The sequence below is a fragment of the Rutilus rutilus genome, assembly GCF_951802725.1.
Source record: "Rutilus rutilus genome assembly, chromosome: 14".
Classification (NCBI taxonomy): Eukaryota; Metazoa; Chordata; class Actinopteri; order Cypriniformes; family Leuciscidae; genus Rutilus; species Rutilus rutilus.
Window position 1 is genome coordinate 37,339,063 of NC_140219.1, and position 19,592 is coordinate 37,358,654.

At 37.0% G+C, this 19,592-nt stretch overlaps 2 protein-coding genes across 5 annotated transcripts in view; both read left to right on the forward strand.

Moving 5' to 3' along the window:
- The window catches only part of LOC311304239 (protein NLRC3-like), a gene marked incomplete at its 3' end in the record, with an annotated part of 98,395 nt that extends 80,697 nt beyond the window's left edge, over positions 1 to 17,698 (forward strand). Inside the window, exons 3-7 of the mRNA XM_084431157.1 lie at positions 12,086 to 12,190; positions 14,708 to 14,812; positions 15,182 to 15,266; positions 15,570 to 15,765; positions 15,864 to 17,698. Of these exons, the coding sequence (XP_084287283.1) occupies positions 12,086 to 12,190; positions 14,708 to 14,812; positions 15,182 to 15,266; positions 15,570 to 15,765; positions 15,864 to 17,698 (2,326 nt within the window). The remainder of the gene's footprint in view (positions 1 to 12,085; positions 12,191 to 14,707; positions 14,813 to 15,181; positions 15,267 to 15,569; positions 15,766 to 15,863) is intronic.
- Positions 1 to 19,592, forward strand: part of LOC311304235 (uncharacterized protein) — an 807,935-nt gene that overhangs the window by 737,719 nt on the left and 50,624 nt on the right. The window lies entirely within an intron of this gene.

The following is a 19,592-nucleotide window of genomic DNA, read 5'->3' on the forward strand; positions in this document are numbered from 1 at the left end:
TGTGCCGTTCAGATTGGCACACACTGCAGAAGGATGATTGAGGGAGAAGTAGATATTGTCCTTTAACACTCTTGAACCAAGTTTGTTTGGGTGATGGCCAGCCCAATGAAACAGTTGTCTCTGACTCCAGAAAAGATTGAAGTTGTCAATGAAGTTCACTCCTTTTATATTGCAGGTTTTTTTGCAACCATGTATTAACCCCCTGGGGTCGGCGGTATCGCCGGCGATACCAGCTTGCTTTTTTTTTATCAGTTCAAAAGAGATTCATTTTGCTCTGTTGACTTTGATATTACAAACAAGTTTCATACAGATGGTGGACAACCAGAATGCCTATTACCGCCGTGGCGGCCGCGGCGAAAATAAACCAGCCGCATTTCAAAGTCGTTCCCGAAATGACCGCCAGGTGGCGCAAAGGGACATTGTGCAAAACAGCAGCAATTGCCGTATTTTAAAATGTAAGTGGGTTAAATATAAAACCCTAAGCCTAATAGGCATATTTTTCATATATATATAAATAGGCCTATTAGGCTACAACAGAATAGAACCAAAAATAGAATCAATTTTAGAACTGAAAAAATAGAATCAAAAGTTAAAAATAGAGACGATATTAGGAGCAATGACGCTGAATATTTTTACTATTCTATTGAGGAATTAGATAAATGAAGAGCTCTCGTGAGCGATACAATTGCATAGTAATTTATAGTGATTTCAAAAGCAGTCCTTAAAAAAAAAAAAAATACATGGAGTAGTGTGGCATAATTTTTGAGAGATTACGCGGAACGCGTTTTAGTTAAGATCCTGGTTTCAATGCCCTTAATGTATATAGGCTAGGCTACTGCTTTAAAAAAATGTCACAACGCGTTTTGAATTAAACATTGAAGTTTAAAATGTAGTGTTTTGGCACACCAGGCCGAGTGACGTTACGCATTGTTCAAAAATCAGGTTTTATTCTGGCATGTTGAATTGGCATTAGATTTTTTTATTTTTTTTATTAGATTTAGATTTTAGATTTCGTTAGATTTTTTTTTTCTCATAACAGCTAAAATAACTAATATATGCCTTGTCTTAATATGACCTACTTAATATAGGCAATAGGCATATAATAGCCTATATAATAAATTAGCAAAACTTGGCCACTAAATAGTTAATTTTCAATTATTTTAATTATCACAATTAAAGTTTTAATTTTATTAAATTGAACAAGCGCAACAATCAGCATTTAATCAAATATTCTAAAAGATGTATTATTAATAATAATGTTATTTCAACATAATATTTCGTTTTTTCGACATAATGTGTGCGTGCAACAAGCAAGATGTGTATTTGTAAATCCAGTGATGCGTGTGTTACACTTTTAGGAATGAAGCGATGTCACTTCCTGGGGCAACACATTTATTTATCTGTATAAAACACATAGAAAACACTGTTCAAGCAAGGAGCACATTTCTCTGCACTTACGCGCTTCATCTCGTGCTGAATACTACTTCTATGCTCTTATCCTGTGATACCTTTACAAATTATCATAAACAATCACATGTGTGATAGTGCAAATGTCTAAGCTGGTACGTAACACTAGGCGCAAATACATGCTCTAAATACATAAACATATTAACATAGATATAAACATGTGCCGTGCCTGCTATCGAACAGCATAAAGGAAAGGTCTGACGAATACCATCATTAAAGTATTACAAACTCTTTTTTTAAATGAATACAAGTGAATCATTAAACATAACCATGAAAATAGCATTTAGAATTAGTAAACAGTAGATATTCAGATCTCAGTAACACTTTAGTCTACATTCACATTACTCTAGCATTGATAACTGCACACATATTTTAATACTCTTTCATATCACTGTTTAAATTATCTTTTAATCCATTTTTACCCTTTCATGAAATATGCTAATGAACTGACTCTCTCATGAACTATGTTTCAACCGTTTAACAGTTACTGTGTTATCACTATAAACTCACAAAATGATTAATAAAAGTGTTTTACCTTTGAATCTGACTGGAGTTCTTATTTAACAGTACTAAAATCGTTTTTTACATGTAATGGCTGACAAAGTAATGCTAAATGAGGGTAACAGGTCTATGTGCGTGGACTAAGAACAGACACGTGTGCCTCGTTAACTCAGACTGCCCAGACACGTCACTACACACGACTTAATGTTCGTACCTGTCTATTTGGTTAATTATCCCTCGTCTCACACTCACGTAGAGTATATATCTTTTTAAGCCTTTATTCCTCCGTTTTGTTCACGTTAAAAGTTACTAATTTTCCTGTTGAGTTGTTAACACTATCGTCCGCCATTTCACGCACGACACTCGTAATCACAGGCAAAACTCAACTTTTCTTCACGTCTCAGGCACGAACTACAGCTCTATAAAAATACAACACTGTTATGCATTTACTAGTATAAAGATTATTGTCAGCTTACCTGTATAAAACACATAGAAAACACTGTTCAAGCAAGGAGCACATTTCTCTGCACTTGCGCGCTTCATCTCGTGCTGAATACTACTTCTATGCTGTCTAGCTAGTCAGCCACTCATGCGCCGCGCAACTCCCAGGTGCTGACGACTCCGAGTTTCACCAAATTGAACACAATGCAATAAAGTAATACAAGTAACTAACAATAACTTTAACAATTCGAAATTTAAAGGGGGTGGTGCACTGATATCTGTCCTGTTTTACACTCTTAGTGCTACACGTGCATTGATTTTTATCAATAAACTAGTGTTTTCTGACAGTGTCGACTGCAAAGATGAAGTTGACGATCGCCATATTTGTAGTGAACGCACCTAGAGAGAAATGCACATAAAGACATAATCAGAGAGTAGCCTTTTTCTTTTCGTTTTGAATTATTTCGTTTGAAGACATTTCAAGCTTTGTGTATTTGATGTATTTATCATGTCTGTATGAGGCATACGCTGAGTTTCGTTAAGTTAGGAGGATGAGATGCGCTCCAGCTGACGTGCAATGCAAGTGACCGCGCGGGCGCCTCCATGATTAGTGTCTGTTATATTTGCTTCTCTTACTTATTAAATCCAGGCAATTGGTTGATGAAAAATTGATTAAAATTAAGATACAATTTATAGAAAACGAAATTCACTTTAAAGAAAGGTTTTCTACTAAACAAAACTTAATGAAGTGGTCAAAATCATGTCTGACCCACTCCATATCCATCTCTCGATATAATGCATCCTATCTTACTCGTGCTGTTCACTTTTCATATTCAACATAGATGGAAAAAAATGACATTATAATATTTTAACAAATATGATACTAAATGAGATTATTTAATGGCTACAACAGTATAGTAGGCCTATAGACTCTATTTGTACAAATTGCTGCACATTAATTTAATTAAATGAAACCTTGTAACGAATTCACATTGTAGGGTAGACTGTGTACAGTTGAGACACCTTAAATAACTTGCGTTCGCAGCAAGCACAAGTTGTGATTTTTGCTGTGCACTTGCATATTAGTGTCAGCTGGGAAGGAAATATAGAGACCAGATCTCTTGGAACTTTAATTGAATACATAGCGTTGGTAAAGCATACTGAAATTACATCCCTACAAATTTATTAGGCCCTACTGAAAATAAATGTATCGAATTTAAGCAAAGTAGCCCAAATGTTAAGACTGTAAGCCCTTTGCTTTTTTACGTAGCCTATAAAGGACTCTTATAGCTGACTTTGTGTTAATTTAATTTGTAGAGGATTTGTTTAACTCAAACATTAACACTGAAATAAATGAAACTAAATTATTGTACATTTTTTGGCACACCACGACGAGTGGCGCTATGCATTGTTCTAAAGCTAGGTTTTATTCTGGCATGTTGAATTAGTGTTCGACAAACGCGGCAGCGTGTTCATTTGAATGAAGAGCACTTCTCGCTCGTTTGAGCGAACACACACTGGAACGTTAGGCCATGTCGCAACAAGTGAATCGTGGCCGAGTGGTTGAACTTACATTACGATCATTTAGATGACACGGGTTCGAATCCCGAACTAACTTGGACTACTGATATTTTTATATTAGTCTATTAATGCATTTTATAGTCTATTGTTGATGCAGAGAGATTTGTCTAGTTCTAAAACATATTTTTTTGCTTATAGCCTATTTACAAAATAAAATCACCATGCATTTCCATTTTACACTAAGGAACAAATATTATACAATGACTTTACTTCTGTAGCCTATAATAATTCCAATCGTAATTTCAAAAGCAGTTCTGTTAAAAAAACTTTATATATATAACTGTATATATATGACGTTTAAACGACAAACAATAAAATCAGAACCAGTATTCTGTTGCGTTCATGGTTCCAGTGGCAGTAATGCATCCACGGCTTTTCAAAATGTCACAAAGCGTTTTGAGATTGTTTTGAATGAAATATTGAAGTTTATAATTAAGTGTTTTGGCACACCACGACGAGTGGCAAACTCTTTGTTTTGTTTTGCAAACTCAGCTAGCCTGTGGGGGGTTTGGAAAAGGCAATAGTTGCTTTATTGTGGGGGTGCAGGACAGAGGTGTTAATGTTCCGTGAACTTCCGTCTTTCATATGGAGAGTGTCGGAGCTAGCCTGATGAGCAGGCAAAGGCAAAATTCTTCTTCGAAATCTCCAAAAGTCCATAGCCTATGTACAGTAGGCCCTATATCTTATTAAATTATATATTGTAGTTTTATTGATTGTATTTAAAGGTTTTCCACACACAATTTCAATTTAGCAGATCAGAGCTCTTTAATTCGCGACCCACCTCGTTTTATTGTAAGGTGAATTCAGCAAGGCATGTTGTATCTTTGAAGGAACAAAAGCTATTTGTTACAGTTTTTTCTTTCGTGATTTGTGTGGATGACACACAGCGACATATACAGTATTATCAGCTGTATGGTGTTTTTTACGCTGAAATGCTTAATTTCGAGAAAGACCCGCTGCGCGCAGTGAGGGAGACCAAACTTACTAAAGAAATATCCAGCGCGAGAGAGGCAAAGAAAAACGCCTGTTCTTAATTTATGTTGCTTTGAACTTTTTTCGTTTTGTACCGTTTTAATTTTTTAATTTAGCTGCAATTTCTTTGACAATAGAAATTCCTGACACTTTATTCATACCTTGAAATGTGCGATGGGTTTTCAAACTTAAAGGGTTAGTTCACCCAAAAATGAAAATTCTGTCAGTAATTACTCATGTTGTTCCAACCCCGTAAGACCTTCGTTCATCTTCGGAACACAAATTAAGATATTTTTGATTAAATCTTAGAGTTGTCTAACTCCTCCATAGGCTTCTAAGGAACCGAAACTTGCTGGCCCAGAAAATGTATTAAAGACATCGTTAATATAGTCCAAGTGACTCCAGTGGCTCAATTTTAAGTTTATAAAGCGACGAGAATACTTTTTGTGCGCAAAAACAAACAAAAATAACGACTTTATTCCACTATTTATTTCCTTCTCTCTGGACCTCTAGTTGGTTCGCGTAGTGTTTTTGCGCAGCGCGTCTGTGTTACACGTCACCACGTAGGCTCACTATTGGCCGACGCTTGTCATGTGTGATACGTGGTGACGTGCAACACAGACGCGCTACGCTTAAACACTACGCAAAAAGACCCGAGGCCCAGAGAGACACATCAGATGTGTCGTATTTGAGAGCGCACGCTATTCAAATGCAAATGACTGAGGCAATCCACGCAAACCTGTGAACGCCCCCATATCAGCTCGAGAAAACACAAGTTTATCAGATTATTGTAGCCTACTTGTGTACACCGTCTCGCAGCGCTGTGAGGAATAATAATAATGGAAAATGTACCTCAGAAGTGCGGGTATTTCGAGGAGCAAGGATCCGACTGAGCTGAGGAATACTGTAGTAAGTTTTTTTTCCTTCTCAAGTGAATCGCGTTTCTGTGTGTGAATGAATGAACGGCAGAGATGCGCGCTGTTTACCACAGCTTGCAAAAAGACAGTTTAAATTTAAATCGCGTTTCTGTGTGTGAATGAATGATGATGTTTTAGCAAACTGTATTGCTATACTGAGATGAGTAAAAATCGACTGAAATATGTTGAAATAAAATGTAGGCTATTTGTATAAGCAACGTATTAAACTGCAAATTAACATTTATATGCCCTAATATTTCATAAAAACAACGTTACAGTCAGGCGAAATATGAAAGACAACATTTTGTTGACTAGATTTGGGTACAGTTTTTACTGTAGAATATACTGCCACATCGGTCCATGTACTTGGCGGCCAACGGATTTTCGTTTTGAAAGGGAAAAAACAAAAACGAAAAACGGCCGGTTTCCCAATTACCATTAGTAAATGGGAAACAAAAAAACGGAAAACAACCCATTATTCGTTTTTTAGTTTGATATTAAAAAACGGAAAACGAAAACCAATCTCGTTATCCGATTGTCCTTGATGTGTTTATAGATGGAAATTGGAAATCAAAATACGTATGTATAAAGTCGTAATCCTTAATTCTGCATTGGTATTTTTTTTTGTGACCCAGAAGCGATCTTAATATCTTAATATATGACAATATAATCATGTAGGCGCCCGCGCGGTCACTTGCATTGCACGTGAACTGGAGCGCATATCATCCTAACTTAACGAAACTCAGCGTATGCCTCACACAGACATGAGAAATACATAAAATACACAAAGCTTGAAATGTCTTTAAACGAAATAATTCAAAACGAAAAGAAAAAGGCTAGCCTACTCTCTGATTATATAGGCTAATCCATTATGTGCATTTCTCTCTATAGGCGCGTTCACTACGAATATGGCGATCGTCAACTTTATCTTTGCAGTCGACACTGTCAGAAAACTAGTTTATTAATAAAAATCAATGCATGCGTCACCGGATTTACAAATGCACGAGATATTATGTTGAAATAACATTATTATTAATACATATTTTTAGAATATTTGATTGATTGCTGAATGTTGCACTTGTTCAATTTAATACAATTAAAACTTTAATTGTGATCATTAAAAAATATATACGCATTTGTTCCAATCTTCCAATGAACTGCCATAGCCAAGGCGACATCTAGCAACCGCTCATAGGTGTATCTATGACAACTGCTTACTACTTAAGATCGCTTCCGGGTCACGAAAAAATACCAATGCAGAATTAAGAATTACGACTTTATACATACTTATTTTGATTTCCGATTTCCATCTATAAACACATCAAGGACAATCGGATAACGAGATTGTTTTTCGTTTTCCGTTTTTTTATATCAAAACAAAAAACGAATAATGGGTTGTTTTCCGTTTTTCGTTTTCCTATTTACTAATAGTAATTGGGAAACCGGCCGTTTTTCGTTTTTCGTTTTAGTTTTTTCCCTTTCAAAACGAAAATCCGTTGGCCGCCAAGTACACGGACCCACATCAAATAAGCTTTTGTTTAGCAATTTCTGGTCATATATATACAGTGAGGAAAATAAGTATTTGAACACCCTGCTATTTTGCAAGTTCTCCCACTTGGAAATCATGGAGGGGTCTGAAATTGTCATCGTAGGTGCGTCCACTGTGAGAGACATAATCTAAAAAAAAAAATCCAGAAATCACAATATATGATTTTTTAACTATTTATTTGTATGATACAGCTGCAAATAAGTATTTGAACACCTGTCTATCAGCTAGAATTCTGACCCTCAAAGACCTGTTAGTCTGCCTTTAAAATGTCCACCTCCACTCCATTTATTATCCTAAATTAGATGCACCTGTTTGAGGTCGTTAGCTGCATAAAGACACCTGTCCACCCCATACAATCAGTAAGAATCCAACTACTAACATGGCCAAGACCAAAGAGCTGTCCAAAGACACTAGAGACAAAATTGTACACCTCCACAAGGCTGGAAAGGGCTACGGGGAAATTGCCAAGCAGCTTGGTGAAAAAAGGTCCACTGTTGGAGCAATCATTAGAAAATGGAAGAAGCTAAACATGACTGTCAATCTCCCTCGGACTGGGGCTCCATGCAAGATCTCACCTCGTGGGGTCTCAGTGATCCTAAGAAAGGTGAGAAATCAGCCCAGAACTACACGGAAGGAGCTGGTCAATGACCTGAAAAGAGCTGGGACCACCGTTTCCAAGGTTACTGTTGGTAATACACTAAGACGTCATGGTTTGAAATCATGCATGGCACGGAAGGTTCCCCTGCTTAAACCAGCACATGTCAAGGCCCGTCTTAAGTTTGCCAATGACCATTTGGATGATCCAGAGGAGTCATGGGAGAAAGTCATGTGGTCAGATGAGACCAAAATAGAACTTTTTGGTCATAATTCCACTAAACGTGTTTGGAGGAAGAAGAATGATGAGTACCATCCCAAGAACACCATCCCTACTGTGAAGCATGGGGGTGGTAGCATCATGCTTTGGGGGTGTTTTTCTGCACATGGGACAGGGCGACTGCACTGTATTAAGGAGAGGATGACCGGGGCCATGTATTGCGAGATTTTGGGGAACAACCTCCTTCCCTCAGTTAGAGCATTAAAGATGGGTCGAGGCTGGGTCTTCCAACATGACAATGACCCGAAGCACACAGCCAGGATAACCAAGGAGTGGCTCTGTAAGAAGCATATCAAGGTTCTGGCGTGGCCTAGCCAGTCTCCAGACCTAAACCCAATAGAGAATCTTTGGAGGGAGCTCAAACTCCGTGTTTCTCAGCGACAGCCCAGAAACCTGACTGATCTAGAGAAGATCTGTGTGGAGGAGTGGGCCAAAATCCCTCCTGCAGTGTGTGCAAACCTGGTGAAAAACTACAGGAAACGTTTGACCTCTGTAATTGCAAACAAAGGCTACTGTACCAAATATTAATATTGATTTTCTCAGGTGTTCAAATACTTATTTGCAGCTGTATCATACAAATAAATAGTTAAAAAATCATACATTGTGATTTCTGTTTTTTTTTTTTTTAGATTATGTCTCTCACAGTGGACATGCACCTACGATGACAATTTCAGACCCCTCCATGATTTCTAAGTGGGAGAACTTATATATATATATATATATATGTATATATATGTATATGTATGTATGTATGTATAAGTGTATGTGTGTATATATATATATATATATATATATATATATATATATATATATATATATATATATATATATATATAAATAAAATACTATTTTTGTCAAAAATAAAGTCATCAACTAAGATGTTAGCTGTTCCAATGTTGGCTATATTCAAACTAATGAATACATATGATCAAATGTAGGCCTGTAATCATTTTTTTACAAAGAAAGAGTACACTTGAAATATTGTTGAAATTGTAATTATTGTTGTAATTGTAACCTTTTTTAAATAAAATAGCAAAACACATTTACAAGATAGATGTAAGCAAAATCTTAAATGGTCAATATAAGTCTTCTTCTAAATATATCTTTTGTCCTTGCATTCATTCTTGGCCCAGTCAGTGTCACACCTGAATGAATGGCTCATTATGCAGAGTGGGTGGGACATTGTATTCTCAGGTGTAAACCACTCCTCGTTCACGCCCCCCTCGCATATTGGCTTTCCAAGCAAAACCTGTCTTACACAATTTAAATCAATGTATTGTTTTACGTGAACGATAAAGCAAGACTATTTTCACATAATTTTGAAGCCAGAACTTGAAGCGACAACATCCATTAGACAAAAGTCTTGTAGACACATATTTAGTATGAGTTTTGTGGTCTTATTTCAGCAACTTTCATTTTTATTTTTTTCAATAACCACGTATAAACATTATTCTCTTAAAAATACAAACATCTACATACATGTTGATCACATATTATGGTAGCCCTGTTTGTGCTATATAGAGTGAATTTACACCTTTGCCATTATCATGTTTATAAATAACTGAAAAAAGCACAAATGTCAGGGCATGTCAAAACATCCCAAGGGCCCCAAAAACACCTTAGACCCCAGAGGGTTAAGCCCAAGCAACCGTGAAAACATGTTTGTTCCTCTTGCTGGGAGTGGTCCACTGATGAATGTTTGAACTTTCAGTCTTTTAAGTGTTTCAAAAAGTTCATTGAAATCCTTCTTAAGGAGTTCTGACTGCTCTTTATGAATATCATTCTTCTCCACATGAATGATGAGTCGATTTGCAGTCTTATGTTTCATTAAAATGTTCTGAAGTTCACTGTTTATATCAGAAGTTGTTGCTTGTGGAAGGCAGCACTTAGTTGTATCTCTGCTGCTAATGTTTCTGATTATGGAGTCCCCCACTATCAGAGTCCTGGGCTCAGCTGAGCTGTTAGCATCAGTGTTAGCTACAGGCCCATTCAGTCTGTGTTCGATCACATTCATCACATTTGGGGATTCCTCATTTACATTCATTAGTACTTCAAATCTGTTCTCAAGATGTATAGGCGGTGGTAGGAGACCAGTGTTTGCAATCCTTGTCAGAGCTGTATCTGGGGTAGAAGATGCTACTGCGGCAATATGTGAGGCTCGTGACAATCTGATGTCTCGAGTGCCTTTGGGTCTCGCTCCCTGTTTGTGCCATTGATTTGTAAGTCGATCGGCTTGTTTCTCTACCTGTCGAGGAGCACTAGTTTGGGACTCACCGGCTGTATGCTGAGGGTGTCCATGACGAAGCTCTGTTGTGTGCTCCGTCTGGTTTGGTGGTCCCGTAAGTAACTTTGTTTCAAGAACCGCAATCCTTTGTAAAAGTCTGTGGCAGTTAGTGCAGCAAGTAGATTCTTGAACCAGAAGAGGCATTTTCTCTCTTATCCTTATGAGTGTAGGCAGTTGTGTTTTCCTTTCCCCAAACTTTGTCGCATGAGCACTGTGCTGATTTGCTGAAGTTAAAATTAGGTGATAAAAGGAAATAAAATATAAAAATATAGGAGATAAAATGTAAAAGCGATAGAGCAAAGCGCGGAGCAGTAAGCAAGAGCGTCCGAACAGTAGCTGAGCAGGAAGTATAAGTGTTTGAATCCTAAGTAATAGATTTGTGGAATAATACGTTTTTGAATCCTTTCTCTCTTCTTACATTATTAGAGTTTAAGAGATATATAGTCATATTCTGATTATTGTTTAGTTTATGTTTGGTAATGTATATTAGTGCTTAAAAAGGAATGAATGTATGCATATGTTTCCTCTATTCATTTGTATTTTGTTCCTCTATTTATAGAAATCACACTTACACTCAGAATAAACAGAATAAGAACTATCTCTCAACTCTTTATTTCATACTCTGGAATATTTGGCCTTAAGTGGTGTTCTGGCTGACACACCTGAGTGAACCTGGTGATAAACCCAGAATTCGCACCCAGACTGAGCGTCTACCCATTATCTCCACTACATAACCAGTTTAAACACGCTTACAGAAATATACATTTGATTACATATTTGGAGAACAGACGGAAGAAGATCCGTCGATGTGCATTTGATCGTTGTTTGTGTTCAGATGTTCAGTAGCGGTCATGAGCGCGAGCACATGTGAAGAGTTTTAACTCCTTCTCTGTGTCAATGTTTCCCTTTACATGCCTTTGAATGCAAAACTCTGCAGATTTACTTTATTTCGACATTGATTAGTAATCCAAATGTAGTTGTATAAGTTACTATTATACAAACCAAAGGACAGGCAATTATTTTCGGGCTATAGATGGCAGAAATAATGCTTGTCTCTTCTGTTTTTGTGGTAAAGATAGCGTAAATGATAATAATCATTTCAATAAAAACAAAATCTAAATAATAACATGTTTTATATATATGTATCACGGTGTATACTTGACCTTTACTTGAGTACAGTTTTTGGATACTCTACCCACCTCTGCGTGAAAGGAGAATGTATATGTGTGAGAGAGTAGAAATATATATGTGAAAGGAGAATTTAAGTGCGTGGGAATAGAAATATATGTATGTGAAAGGAGAATTTAAGTGTGTGAGAGTGAATGAATGCATTCACTTAAGGCTTGTATGGCCCCTCATAATATATACATGTTTACTCAAAAGATTTAATTAATATCTGACCAAGAATTGATTTGTGTTAAACTGGGCTTAATTAAATATGAAACCTGCAGTATCTCCTGTAGTAAAGTGCTTTATCTTCCTGCTCTTTGTGTCATTAGTGAAAGATCAGGCTCACACGTGTCCAGCTCTGTGTCTGTGAAGAGTGACTGGTCAAAAGAAGAAGGGCCATATTTCAGTGAGAGAAAACCATCAACTAACAAAAGGTATTTCATGTTTCTTATTTCTTATTTCTACACATTGGCTGTTAGAAAATATTTCAGCAAATATTTATCATGAAATTTAATCGTTCAAAAATAGTTCCAATTTACAATCAGCAAAAAGATTGAAATTATTTTATTTGAATTATATTTTTTGTTATACCCATCAGGGCTCGGCGATATGGCCAAAAAAAAAAAAAAAACATGTCTGTATTGTTGGCCTGAATGGCAATGTGGTATACTGTATATCCTGATATATTCTCCTTTTTTCTATTTGGGCAAAATTTCTGTATTTATTTTAAAAACATGTTCTTTTACATCCTGCCCAGTGTTGTCCTACAAACAATGTTCTTATTGAAGGCAATGAAAACAAATATAGTGAATGTAACCATGCAGGCTGTGCAACATTATGTGCAAAAAGGGGTTAAAACCACATTACACTACACAAACCTTGTTACATTACAATCAAAAACAAAATTAATGCTTTTTAAAGCAGACATTAAATTCACTAAACTTAAAAAAAAAAAAAAAATATATATATATATATATATATATATATATATATAGCTACGAGCAGCGATTGCGGGCCCAAGCCGGTGGCACCGCCACCCTGGTGCCTTTAGTTACACTAAAGCCACCGGGGTGGCGGTGTCACCGGCTTGGGCCCTCCATCGCTGCTCGCAGCTATATTTATATATATATATATATATATATATATATATATATATATATATATATATATATATGCCAGTTGATGGCGCTATAACTTTGACTCACAATAGTTACATCCATCTGATTGGCCTCTTACCACGAACACACTGCTGAAGTTTCATCAAGATCAGTTAACTTATGCAGAAGTTATATTACTTCGTGTTTCTCTTTTCTCGCCATTGTTTCCTCGCCACGGCCAAACCATTCGAGATATCAAAAATCCGTCCGGAATTTATCATCCTCAATGTCTTGACTTCATGCTGACCGAGTTTGGAGGAGATTGGATGAATTCTCTAGGATGAGTACATTAAATTCCACAGCATGCGTTTTTCAAACAACCCATAATAGCCGACTTCCTGTTGGGCGGAGCTAATAATGCAGATGCAGTGCGGAAGTTGTTCGGCCCGATGAGATCTATATGTGTACCGAGTTTCATATTAATTCATGCAAGTGTGTTTGATATATGGACCAAGTTTTCAGACCGTGTCCAAGGGGGCGCTGTTGAGCCCCCCTGCCACGCCCGGGTACCAGCTTCAGTCCGGCCCTAATGTCCCATTATTCGCCATAAATTCGTTTCCTCGCCACGGCCAAACCGTTCGAGATATCAAAAATCTGTTCACAAGAATTCATCCTCAATGTCTTGACTTCATTCACACCGAGTTTGGCAGCGATCGGATGAATTCCCTAGGAGGAGTATTTCACATTCCATTGTATGCGTTTTCCAAACAACGTATAATAACCGACTTCCTGTTGGGCTTTTGTAAAACTTAGAGCATGAAAGTTGTGCGGCCCGATGAGATCTATATGTGTACTGAGTTTCATATTATTACATGCAAGCGTGTTTGATATATGGACCAAGATTTCGGACCCCATTCCAGGGGGCGCTGTCGAGCCCCCCTGCCACGCCCGGGTACCAGCTTCAGTCCGGCCCTGATGGCCGCGGGTTCTGACCTGTGTGCAAAGTTTCAAGAGTTTTTGAGCATGTTAAGGGCCCCAAAAGTGGCAAAAAGGCACAAAAAAAACAAAAAAAAACAAAAAAAAAAACAAACAAATCCTTATGAAAACAATAGGGCCTCCGCCCTTTCAGGGCTTGGGCCCTAATAAAAACAAAAGCACAGACTAAATGTTCACATGAAAGAACACACATTCACTCATCTGAGCTTAGTAATTATATTAGCCTAGATTTGATTACCCCATTTCAATTCTGCTATCATTAAAATCCACTTACTTGTAGGTTTAAAATTCTACATATGGCACATTTAATGTCCAAAAACAAATATTTAGCAAAATGTAGCTATATTTTTAGTTGTGCTCCTCTTCTATTGCGCTCTGTGTGGTGCACAGTGGTGCTCGTTCAGTGAAGTCTGAAGTTTAGCAGAGACTCACATGGCTCGTCCACTCCTGACAGAAAAATTGACATATTTGCATGACCTTCTAACATTTACAGATAGAGAATATACCTGTGCAATGTAGGTTATTCACTGAGGAGAACACCACATTGCAAACGCATTAAACAGCGGATATAACGGCTATCTGATTTTATTACATGGCTTGGTTGAATTCTAATGTAGAAAGCGGTCTGTTATTTCTTGATAACCGCTGCTAACACACCGTTGTCATGAAAAACAAAGCGTTGCTATGGATCCAACCATGTCTGGGTTGTATTCGCTATAACAACCGCCTCGCTCTACATTATCCCTTACATACATAATGTTTTTCATACTCAAGCAGTCCTACATTAAACCATTTCAAATGAGACTTAAATATTTCATGTAGTAAAGTGTTTTATCGTTCTGTTCTTTGTGTGATTAGTGAAAGATCAGGCTCACATGTGTCCAGCTCTGTGTCTGTGAAGAGTGACTGCTCAAAAGATCAAGGACCAAAATTCAGTGAGAGAAAACCATCAACTAACAAAAGGTATTTCATCACACATAGACTGTTAGTGAATATTTCAGCGAATATTTATAATAAAACTTTGTTAAAATATATTTCCAATATACAAACAGCAGTGCTATAAAAACCCAAAGGGAGCATCAACAAAAAGATTGAAATTTATATTTGAATTATAATAAAAAAATGTGTAATATGCATTAATTTGAGTCTGCTTACATAACTACTGCACAACATATTGAAATACCTATTGTCAATGTAGAATTCACTATATGTTTATACTTAAATAGACCCTATACTTTAACAGCGAAAAATTAAATTGCTAATGTTTTCTTGTTCTCTGCTAAAAATAAAATTTTGCCTGAAAATGCAGTATTTCATTTCATTGGTTAACAGGCTTCAGTGTGAGACATTAGACTCAGACGTTCAGACTCACAGGAAACTCAACAGTTTCAAAGACAGTCTCCTATGCATCTTCCAGGTAGGAAAACACATTTTCATACTTGTTTAAATTTATAACAAACAAATAGTTTACTGAACTTTTTTTGCAAAAATAATATAATAGAAATTTTAAGAACCCATAAAATAATAATTAAAATGTAAAAAGACAAGTGTTGTTTTTGTACTGTTTGTGTTAAATGGCAGCTGATTGACGTGTTTGGTTTTTAACTAGTTTCTTTAACAACTATTTTTAATTACTGGATAAATAGTTTTGACCAAATATGGATGTGGATCTGGTTAAAGTGTGTTGTTCTGTCTGTTATTTTATTTGCTTTGTTTGTAGGATCTTGAGAGCAAAATAATCACATTTCTAAAGAATGAACTTGAAAAGTTTAAGAAAATATTACAAAATGAGAACACACAATACTTTGTGAATGACTTTAATGAGAATAGATGCAGTATCAAAGCAGCAGCTCTTGATCTCACACTACATTACCTGAGAGAGATGAAGCAAGATGAAGCTGCTGATGCTCTAGAAGGTAAGAGACTCGTAATCATCTGTCAGATTGTCACTTATTGTCAAATATAGGAGAGACAATTAAGACTAAAACGATCTATTTTCTGTTCCTGTGTTTAGATGAGCTGTTCTTCATTCCTCAGCTGAAATGTAGCCTGAAGAAGAAGTATCAATGTGTGTTTGAAGGAATTGCGAAGCATGGTGACTCCACACTTCTGAATAACATCTACACAGATCTCTATATCACTCAGGGCGGCAGTGAACAGGTCAATACTGAACATGAGGTGAGACAGATTGAAGTTGCTTCCAGGCGTCATGAAGCACAAGAGATACAGGTTGAATGCAAACATTTGTTTGAAGCACCTGAACAAGACGAGGAGATCCAAACTGTACTGACAAAAGGAGTCGCTGGCATTGGAAAATCAGTCTCTGTGCAAAAGTTTGTTCTGGACTGGGCTGAAGGAAAAGAAAATCAAGATATCAGCTTCATATTTCCTCTTCCATTCAGAGAGATGAACTTAAAGGAGAAAGAAAAACTAAGTTTGATGGACCTTATAACTCAGTTTTTCCCAGAGACAAAAGGACTGAACCTTACAAGAAGGAATCAATTCAAAGTCCTGTTCATCCTGGATGGATTGGACGAATGTCGCCTTCCTCTGAAGTTTGATTGTAATGAGACGTGGCGTGATGTGTCGTCACCAGCCTCTCTGGATGTTCTCCTAACGAACCTCATGAAGGGAAATCTGCTTCCTTCTGCTCTCATCTGGATCACCACCAGACCAGCAGCTGCCAGTAAGATTCCTCCTGACTGCATCGACCGGCTGACAGAGATACGAGGATTCAGTGATCCACAGAAGGAAGAGTACTTCAAAAAAAGATTAACTGATGAGAATCAGGCCAACACAATCATTGATCATGTTAAACAATCAAAGAGTCTCTTTATCATGTGCCACATCCCAGTCTTCTGCTGGATTTCAGCCACTGTTCTCCAGAACATTCTGGAGGAGAAGAGAAATAATAATGTGAAAAACACTCAGGCTGATGATATCTCTAAAACACTGCAGGAATTAAACACTGAAGACACTCCCAAGACTCTAACACAAATGTACACACACTTTCTCCGCTTTCAGATCCAGCAGAGCCGCCGAAAGTATGATGGAGAATACGCAGCAGATGTTTCCTGGGATGAAGACACCATCCTTTCACTGGGGAAACTGGCGTTTCATCAGCTGGAAAGAAACAACCTGATCTTCTATGACACAGACCTGGAAGCCTGTGGTATTGACGTCTATAAGGCATCAGTGTACTCAGGCATGTGCACCCAGATCTTTAAGGAGGAAACAGGGATCATTCTTGGTACCATGTACTGCTTTGTTCACTTGAGCATTCAAGAGTTTATTGCAGCCCTTTATGCTCATCTGTTTCTGGACATCAACAAGACAAGTGTGTTTGATCATGAGTCTACAGAACAGGAAAACAGAAATGAAACCATGATTGATTTACTCAAGACTGCAGTGGACAAGGCGCTCAAGAGTGACAATGGACACCTGGACCTTTTCCTTCGCTTCCTCCTCGGTCTGTCACTCCAGTCCAATCAACGACTCTTACAAGGTCTGTTAACACAGAAAGACAGCAATGACCAGAGCAACAAGGAAATAGTTCAGTACATCAAGCAGAAATTAGAAGATAATCTTCCTGCAGAGAGATCCATCAATCTGTTCTACTGTCTGAATGAACTGAACGACCAAACCCTGGTGGATGAGATTCAGACCCACCTTAGCAAAGGAAGTCTCTCTTCTGGTGACCTTTCACCTGCCCAGTGGTCTGCTTTGGTCTTTGTGTTGTTGACATCAGAGGAAGAGCTGAAAGAGTTTGAGCTTCAGAAATTCAAGAAATCAGACGAGTGTGTCATCAGATTATCGACAGTCATCAAAGCCTCCAGAAGAGCTCTGTAAGTCACTTAATACGTTATGTCATGTTTTGGTTTAATCCAGGGTATAACAGATTATTTAAAATGCATATATTATCAGTTGTTACTTTATATCTCCAAATAAAATTATATTTTAAATTTTAAATTTCATAAGTTTTAGTTCTGTAGTTTGAACCCTCTGGGGTCTGAGCTGTTTTCTGGGCCCTGGAGGTGTTCTGACATGCTCTGACATTTGTGGTTATTTCTGTTACTTGTGACATTTTCATGGCTAAAGTCTAATTACACTGTATTCAGCACAAACTCTGCTACAATAATATATCAGCAGCATGTGTGTAAAAGTTTGTAGTTTTGAGATAATGACATTTATGCGTGGTTTGTGAAAATACAAAAAAAAATTCTCACTGAAATAAGGTCATGAAACCCATACTGATTATTTCTTCACAAGACTTTTGAAAATTGTATGACGTAGCCTAGAATATTTGCTCTAAAACTATGTGAAAATCACCCTGACTGCTCATTCAGAGAAGACAATATATTGATTTAATATTTTTACGACGTGTTTTGTGTGATAAAGCTTTATGCGGGAGGGGCGGATCACCTCATTAATATGTAAGCTTTCCACACCTGAGAAAGACAAAGACACTCCCTAATGGCCCTATTAGGAGCTTATCAGGGCCCATCATTCTGAGCAACCTTGCACAAAGAATGAGGAGATTTAAAAAAGAATGGCTTTTAAAATTGTTTGGATTTATTTACAACACAACATAATCCAAAGATACACAACAAAAAAACACTTATTGATAACAATGATCCAAAGAAAGAGACCTTTGTGCAATTCCTAAAAACATTGTACATACCTTTCATTTCCAAGGTGTTTGATTTTCACTTTACCATGTTCATGTACAGAGACATGTACTGTGAATGTTGAAGTCAGCAGGACTCAGTGGCATCTGGGCCCTGAAAAAAAACAAAAAAGTGAACATACTGATATCAAGAGGAAGGCCTGCACGATTTTGGGAATACATTTTAGATTTTTCAGGTTAAAATTGCTTTTTAAAATTCACAGAATACACACACACACTCACACAAATGTTTACAACAATATATTATATAATGAACACCAGGTTTGTTGTGCCTTGTAGGTATAGGCTATGCGCAGTGCTGCATAAAATAATAACAATATAGCAGCCTATATAAATTTTCAAAAAGATTTCAGTAACAACTAAGCTAGAGAAAAATATATTGATGTTACTTCAAATGTTTCCATTCGTTATGATGATATGAAATGAGATAATAGTAAAAACATGAAGCCGTTTGGAGCGTTTTGCTTTTCCAAAATATGATGCATTCAAACGCGATCGCGATCAAAAATATGATACATTCAAACGCGATCACGCTCAAATATAAAACATTATGGTTAGGCCTACCATATACATATCTACGTTTGAGCAGATATCCACAAACACAGTAACAGTAAACATGGGTCTAAATATAATAATATAATATTCACCATATATCTAGCAACAGTTCAACTGCAATGTGAAATTTATGCAACAATAACAAACTAATATGTAAGAATTTCTTACCTTATCTTTCTTGTCTTCAAATCGCGTTCTTCTTCTGGGGTAAAGCCAATGTAAGCTCACGTCTTTCAAACTCGACGAAAAGCAGAGACTGATGAAGTGTTTTGTTTTTGAGGTAATGAGCGCGTTCGCGTTCCATGTGGAGATTTGCATGTGAATATCTTTTGCGCGAGTAGGCATGGTCAAATTAAAACTAATTAGGAAGCGTTTGAGAAGCTGGACATCTTGTTGGTTTTATACAAATTACTTAAACAGAGAATATTTGTTTTCAGTTTGAATCCGATCATTTAAAAGTACACACTTAAATGTTTATAAAGGTATATGGCTCATAAATGT